This window comes from Otolemur garnettii, unplaced genomic scaffold (genome assembly GCF_000181295.1).
Source record: "Otolemur garnettii isolate 467f Iridium unplaced genomic scaffold, OtoGar3 scaffold00069, whole genome shotgun sequence".
NCBI classification, from domain to species: domain Eukaryota; kingdom Metazoa; phylum Chordata; class Mammalia; order Primates; family Galagidae; genus Otolemur; species Otolemur garnettii.
Window position 1 is genome coordinate 8,164,801 of NW_003852464.1, and position 7,978 is coordinate 8,172,778.

Consider the following 7,978-nt stretch of genomic DNA (forward strand, 5'->3'; position numbering starts at 1 on the left):
GGCGCTCCTGACAGGTGAGGGCCCGGGGGGCGGCGGACGGGGCTGGGCCGGCCGCGGCGGGACTGCGGTCCGCGGGAGGGCTCGGCGTCCCAGTTGGGCGCCCGCTATTCGACGGCCCCGGCCGGAGCACGCCGCAGAGCCCGGCGCCTGCACGCCGGCGCCCAGGCTGCTGCTTGGTCGTGGTCTCCTGCACTCCGGACGCCTTCCTTTTTCACCCCAACTCTCCGCCCTCGACCGGGCCTCTCGACGGCAGTCGCTTCCCCGCCCTTCAGTCGGGCTCCGCGATCTTGTAAGCTGAGCAATGCAGTGGTTTCTCTTTAGTGCCGCAGAAGATCCAGCAGGGTCTGCAGGATACAAAACTGATTTTTTTTTTTTTTTTTTTTTTTGAGGCTGCTAGAAAAAGTCAGCAGCAGCACTGCGGTATTGAGTCCGCCTCTGGTGCTGCTTTTGCAAAGGCAGCTGGCGGAGAGACTCACCGGTTCAAAGCTTTGCAGAGCACCACGTCCCAGGGGAGGCTGCTAAAGAGGATTCTTTGAGAGCTATAATACCTAGTGGTATTAGTGGTTCCGCATTAGTATGTAGAAACGTCTCAAGTCTAATGTGGATTTTTTGAGGGGTGGAAGGAAGCCCTTTTTGAAAGGATGGCAAGTATTTGCTCGTGAGAGCATCACTGGGCGACAAAGGGTGCAGAAAGCTCAGCAGGTAACCAGACATACCTCGAATTTGCTGAAGTGCAGGATATTTGGAGCTTGCATTTGAGCAGCCCTGTTCTGCTAGACCTCAGTACACCTTTTTAATATAGAACATTCTCGCGTTTGATAACTCGCGAACATGTTTGTTGATGCTACTTAGGACATCGTAATCTTTCTAAAGCTTGTCATTTACAACTTCTCAGTGTTGGTTTAAGAGATGATTGCTTTGGGAAATAGTACGCTGAAGTAATGCTTATTTTTCTTAGTACTCGACTCATTTATTTTAAAAATAGATCTCTGTTGATTTCCTATATTAATTGCAAGATTCAAAAGGAAAACGTAAAGTGGAATAAGGCAGCCCATGATTAATTTAACCCAAGTGACGGTCCAACAGGCGTCTGGAAGTTACTAACAGCTGCTCTGGGAAGTGCACAGGAGCTGTATTCTTTAGTGCAAAGCAGTATTCTCCGGTTCTACCACAGGGTATTTACTATTCTAGAGAAAAAGGATAATCTCTCTTTGGAAATCTTCCTCAAGCACTTTTGAAGTTTTGGGGTATGGAACATAATGATGAGCATGTTTAACTTTACCCTGAAATACATCAAGCCCTCTGAAATGGAACTTGAAACATCAGCTCTATCACTGGGTAATTTGGATAAAATGATTACAGAATGTTTTGTGTTAGAAGTTTAGTATAGTTTGAGTGATAGAATAGGTTACTTTTATTCTTGACTAGTCTTTATTCTCCAAGTAAAAGTGTGGCAAATAACAATGTGAGCAATAGTGATTATCAGGAAAGTAGTTAGATAAGACTAATTTGAAGATTTAAGGCCTCATGCAGGAAGGGAGGGAGCGGAAATATTTGGGCTTTTAGATGCCATAGGCGTGCGCCTCTTGGTTTCTGGAGCAGAAAAATTTGGTTAGTAAATAATTGGCTAATGCTTTATCAAAATGTAATTGTTAAAAAGCAAGCAGTTTAGAAAATGTAGTGTTTGTTGATTGCTCACAAATATATTTTGTATAGATGATATCAAGAGAAATACTTAGATGGAATATTATAATAAGCAGTTTATAATTCTTCCTTTTAAGACTTTAAGTTCCCAGTAATAATAATAATAATAAAAATAATATTAGTTTTTGGCCGGGGCTGGGTTTGAACCCACCACCTGCGGTATATGGGGTCCGCGGCCTACTCCTTGAGCCACAGGTGCTGCCCAGTTTCCTATAATTATTTACGGCAGAGTGAAAAAAAGGGTGATTCGTACTGGGAAAAATATGTGATATATCATGCAAGATGAATTTGTGATACAGGGCTTCAATAGAAGTTTACTAAAATAATGTTAGCCTAGAAATTATTTCTAATGCTTTTTTTGTTTCTTTTTGTGAGACTATGGATTTTTACCACGTTAAAGATTTCCTTTTAAAGTTTAAGATCATAAAACTATACAATATCCTAGTTGAATTACAGTCATTTTAATAACTTCATGTAAATACAGTCAATAGCATTGGTACCTTGGAAAAGGTAAACTGAAAATCCATGATGAAATTAGAACATACTGAAAATTTCTTTGCACTGTGTGGCCTGAATAGGCCATTATTGTATAATGCTTTTATGGTTCTACTTGTGAATGCTGTGTTAAGCCCAGAATATAATTTATTAGTATTATTGTACACTTTAGGAAATAGAACCATAGACTGACTGACTGAACTTAGAAAATGCTGCAGTGTCCTATTCTAGGCATTGTTAATGGATAGAACATCATTAATAAGAGAACTAATTGAAAAATTTTGGAAGAATTCTGAGAGAATTGTTTTCTCTGGTTCTTGGTTAAAATTGTGATTTAGCTGTAAGTGTTCTTAATAGCTCTGTAAAATGATTGCCCAACTCACTTTTATCTTTTCCTCTTTAGATTAGTATTTTTAATGCTTACCTTTAGAAATTTCACAGTCGTTAGCTTTTTGCTAATTAAATCTAAAAAACACTATTTTCCACTGGTTTGTCTCTTAAGGGTTTTACTTTAGGTATTTAGTATATTTTAAGAATAAATTACCTTTAAATTATCTGTTCTGTTCTGAGTTTTGAGCAAGCAAACTATTCTTATAAAAGAGAGAGGCTATGAAAAATCATCAAAATAAACAGACCCATTGTTTGAGTTTATTATTTTCTTTTCATTTTGTGTTATTTTTTAAAGACTTAGTTTTGACAAGGTAGAATCAATATTTATACATGTAAAATTATATAGTAAGGTTAGTAACAAGGGTGTAAAATTACATATATACAGTAGTATGAATATATTAAAATTTAAAGCAAGTTAGAGATTGGTGACTGAGAGCTTGCTGATTCTAAAGCAGTCCTTTAAGAATTCAAAACATTACTTTTTGGGCCGCACCTGTGGCTCAGTGAGCAGGGCGCCTGCCCCATATCCCAAGGGTGGTGGGTTCAAACCCAGCCCCGGCCATACTGCAACAAGAAAATAGTGGGGCGTTGTGGCAGGCGCCTGTAGTCTGTAATCCCAGCTACTTGGGAGACTGAGGCAAGAGAATCACCTAAGCCCAAGAGCTGGAGGTTGCTCTGAGCTGTGATGCTACAGCACTCTACTGAGGGTAACAAAGTGAGACTCTGTCTCTTAAAACAAAACAAAACATCACTTTTCTTTTTCCTAACAGGTTCAGAATCAATTAGTTATAGTTTGTGAAAGGGCAATGAATATATATGTGTGTGTGTATCTATCTATCTATCTATCTATCTCACAATTCTTTGTTCTGGCAAAATATGCAGAATAATTGAAACATTGAATTTTTAAACATATATTTAATTATTTCAGGATTTTCTTTTTCTTTTGAGATAGGATCTTGCTCTGTTACCTGGGAGAGAGTACTGTGGTGTCATCATAGCTCAAGGCAACATCAAACTCCTGGGCTCAAGCCATCCTCCAGCCTCAGCCTTTCAAGTAGCCAAGTGGCTTATTTTTCTATTTTTAGTAGAGACTGGGTCTTAACTCTTGCTCAGGCTGGTCTCTAACTCCTGGCCTCAAGGAATCCTTCCACAGGATAAGATAATAGTGGATTATCCAGATTATAATCCTGTTTGGCCTCCCCAAAGTGCTAGGATGATAGGCATGAACCACTTCTTCCAGTCTATTTCAACTTTGAAAATATTTGCTTCTATCATTTTTAAAAATTAGAATTAATGTTCTTTATTGCGTATATAAAGGCTTTATCTTAATTATATTACCATGTCAGTAATTTGGCATGTTATGTGTATTAGAAATTAAAGTACATATTTTAAAATGTATCTTTTAGAAATATTAAAATTTCAATGAAAATTAAAAATATTCTTAGTTTAAGGCGTAATACCATTTAGATAGTACACTTTAATCAGAAGTGTTACATCTGTGTTGTCAGATTTTCATGAATACCTCAAAGTAGCACAATTGTCATTGGAAAAATCTTAGACTGAGTTTTCAATTGTATCACTTGGCATTCCTACCATTTATCCAGTAAATGTTGTCACTTTTTTTTGTTTGTTTTTGGTTGGCTTGATTGTGGTGCATATGTGTGTGTGTGTGTGTGTGTGCCTACAAAAATGTGTGTGTATATGTGTGTGCCTACAAAAATTTATACATTGTTTTCATTGTGACATAGTTACACATGTAGTATAGTTCACATAGTACTAGAAACTTTTGTTCTTCTGTGATGTTGCTTTAGCTCATACTTTCCCAAAGCCTTCTTTGATGGTTCTCTGTTGTATCCTTTTTTTCTTTCCCCTTAGTTATCATTACTTGTCTTTTTCTTCACCAGTCTTTTGACAGTTGCTGTAGTTGTATTTGTTGCAAACTGCAGGATTAAATAATCTACTTGTATCCATTTGATCTAATCTATTAGGAACATTTCAGAATTAGGAGTAATTTTACTGGTATGAAAGCACTGCATCCCTTGGTACTCTTAAGAATACTATGGCTTGGCTGAGTCCCAGTGGCTCATGTGTGTAATGCTAGCACCCTGGGAGGCCGAGGTGGGTGGATTGCCTGAGCTAAGGAGGTGGATACCAGCCTGAGCAAGAGTGTGACCCCCATCTCTAAAAATAGCTGGGCGTTGTGTCTGCTGTGTGTAGTCCCGGCTACTCTGGAGGCTGAGGCAAGAGGATTGTTGTAGCCCAAGAATTTGAGGTTGCTATGAACAATGATGTCACTGCACTCTACCCAGGGCAATGGAATAAGATTATCTAAAAAAAAAAAAAAAAAAAAGAGAATTGAATTAAATAAAAAAAAATAGCATGCAGAACAGGTTTATCTCTGTTGGAAATCTCATGGCACAAAAACGACTCAGAAGTGCAGTTGGAAAAGTGGATTTAAGAGTTAGCCTAATTTGATATAAAAGGGTAACATGGTAATTCTTTAATTTGCTGAAGGCTTGCTTTGTGGAGGAATACATGCTAATGTTTTTAGATTAATTTAGAATTTTCTTTTGAGTCCACCGGGCAAACATCTTGGATATTGGCCTAATCATTGATAATGTGGTAGGAACACATTATCATCATTTCACAATGATGGCTTGGAGGTCTGTGTATGGTATAAAGTACAAACCGGTTATGTTAATGTTAAAAACTAATATGGTTAGGAAGCCAATTTTGACATTTACTAGAATTTGGACCCTACCTTGTTAGGATCTACCTATGAGAGTACATATGAATAAATCAGGTTTCATCAACTAAACAGTTATAAAGCATGTGCAGAATACCACGTACTGAGAATGGGAGGGAATACAAAAAAACAGATATGTCTGCAAATTGGGAACTCAGGATAATTAATGGTAGAAACATTTAGTAAACTATTACTAGGTGTCAGCATTGTGCTAAGTGCTTTTTATACATCACCATTTTTTGATTCAGAGACTTAATTGTCTTAAAATAATTGCTCTTATCTTCATATAACAGATGAGGAAACTAATGCAGGGTGATTTTAAATAACTTGCCCAGGTCACACCTAATAAGTAACAGAGTTAGATGTTGACTTGGGTTTCTCTGATTTCAAAGCTTTGATTTTTAACTGGTATGCTCTATGCATCATTGTACAAATAACTAAACATAATATGAGACAAGTTGATAAACAGTGTGATAGAGTACAAACTGTTGGGGAAATTGTTGGGAGGAAGGTTGTTAGAAAGTATTACATCGAGAGAGGGTCGGATTTGATGTAGAACTTGATAAGTAGTTAAGACTTTTTGTGGAGATGAGTGAAAGGGTTTTCCAGGAGGAGGCCTATACAAGAACAAAGAGTAAATTAATAATTTTCTTTAGCGTTGAGCCTAGATACATAGAGTAGTGGGAAATGCAAAGGGAAAGAAGGTTGGGGCTCAGTTACCCAGTGTTGCGTTATTCCCTCATGCGTTCAGTATGTATAAAACACATCTGTACTGGGCTGCTTAGTCACATACTTGGGAGTATAACAGAGCACAGGGAAAATATATGTTTTCTTGGGACAGCCATTTTACTAGATCATGTGAGAAATGTTAAGTAGTTAATCAGTGGTAATTTAAATATTAAACACATATTATGGAGAATATAAATTTACTGATATGGTAAAACAAAAGGCATTTTAAACTTTCAGAGTGTTCTGTTCATAAACTTTTGGAGTTCCAAATCTATTATCATGTCATTAGAAGGTGGAAGGCAGTGGTGACACAACCTCTGTGTGTTTGAGAAAGCTAGTTCTGGGTAGAGGGAAGTGAGGAGATAATAGAGATAAGGGCACCATTTAGGAAACTATGTAGAGGTAGAGGTCTTGAGAGTTTGAATTATGCAGTAGCCGTAAACATGTTTAGTGGAGGTTTTATAAAATTTGTTTTATTCTTAGGTAAGAAGGGAATCTGGGTAGGTGGAGCCTAAGAAATTTGTAGATTAATTTAAATTGGTATAAACTCTTGAGAAATCCAAGAAGAAACACACTCTTTGTCCTAGGAATCTTCTTTATTTATTTATTTATTTTTCAATGACTCGGCTCAGGAAGACAGTTGTAAATATACTTCCTGAGTTCAGGAAGACAGTTGCAAATATACTTGCCAATTGTTTGACAAAATCAAAAAACTTTTGATAGCTAAAGACAATATACATTCCATAAGATCCTTATATAAACTTTTTAGTATTTCATATGTAAAAGTATGTGCTATTCCTTAACAAAGGATAATTCTTTGGTTTCCAGATTGAACTAATGTTGTGAATCAGAGTTCAATTCTCCCCTTACCCCTCACCCTGTAAATGACAATGTTTCAATCAGAGTTCAACTCTCCTCCCACCCCTCACCCTGTAAATGATAATGTTTCAAAGTCCTGGCATATTATTTGTTTCAAAATTAACTTTTTAATTTTATTCCTTTGTGAATTTCAAGCTTGATCTGTGGAGGATAATTTCTAATGCCTGATCTAAAGGATTTGTTCTTTTCCTTATCCATCCAGATCTTTATATTATTAGTAGGTATTGGATATTCAGGCTTTCTTGATACTTTCTAATCTTCAGTAACAGTTTTCCTTGACTGGTTTCACTGTTGCTGATATTAAGGATAGTTCACTCCTTAGTCTCTGTTTTCAGTCTTGTGTTCCTCTGCCAAGCTGAACATTTCCTCCTCAGAGAACTTCATTACTAGGAAAGTCTAAATTGGGGATAGGGAACCCCAAGCCAATGATTGATTGGACTTTTGGCTTTATTTCACTTGGCCCTTGAGGTGATACTGCACAACTGTCATGACTGCAGTCCTGAGAGTAATTTCCTTTCTTCTAAGCTTTGTCAGCCATATTGTATAAAGTTAAACTTTAGAATTAAGGCTTAGAGCAGCTGTAGAATGTTTAATAGTGACTCTTCCCTGCCTCCTTCATGTGTGCAGGCCCAGGAAACCACAGCCAGGCAAGAACAGTTTACTTGGACTAACATTCATGTATGAACCCAAGTGCCTGTGTCTGTCCAAGTGTTTCCTCTTGCATATAAATTTGTCTTCATGTGCGCTCAGGGATCTTGGCCTCTGTGTTATTTACTCATTCATCTAGTTCTTTTCACTTTCTTTCTCTTCCAGTGTCTTTCATCTTCCTAAATTTGCCAGCATGTGGAACTGATACACTTCAAAAACTGTTTTACTGAATTAAGTGCTGAGTTTTAATATTTAAAAAAAAACAAAACAAAAACTTGCTGTTCTTTATGTGGTTGCCAAATGCTAAACAACCTCATTAAAGCCCCCTGGAGTATTGAAAGTGATTTGTGTTTTTTAAAAAATGATTCTCAATAACTGAAGAAGGTT

At 37.3% G+C, this 7,978-nt stretch overlaps 1 protein-coding gene across 1 annotated transcript in view; it reads left to right on the top strand.

The window, feature by feature from the left end:
- The window catches only part of STIM2 (stromal interaction molecule 2), a 132,840-nt gene that overhangs the window by 876 nt on the left and 123,986 nt on the right, over positions 1-7,978 (top strand). Inside the window, exons 2-3 of the mRNA XM_012807452.1 lie at positions 15-289; positions 390-478. Of these exons, the coding sequence (XP_012662906.1) occupies positions 15-289; positions 390-478 (364 nt within the window). The remainder of the gene's footprint in view (positions 1-14; positions 290-389; positions 479-7,978) is intronic.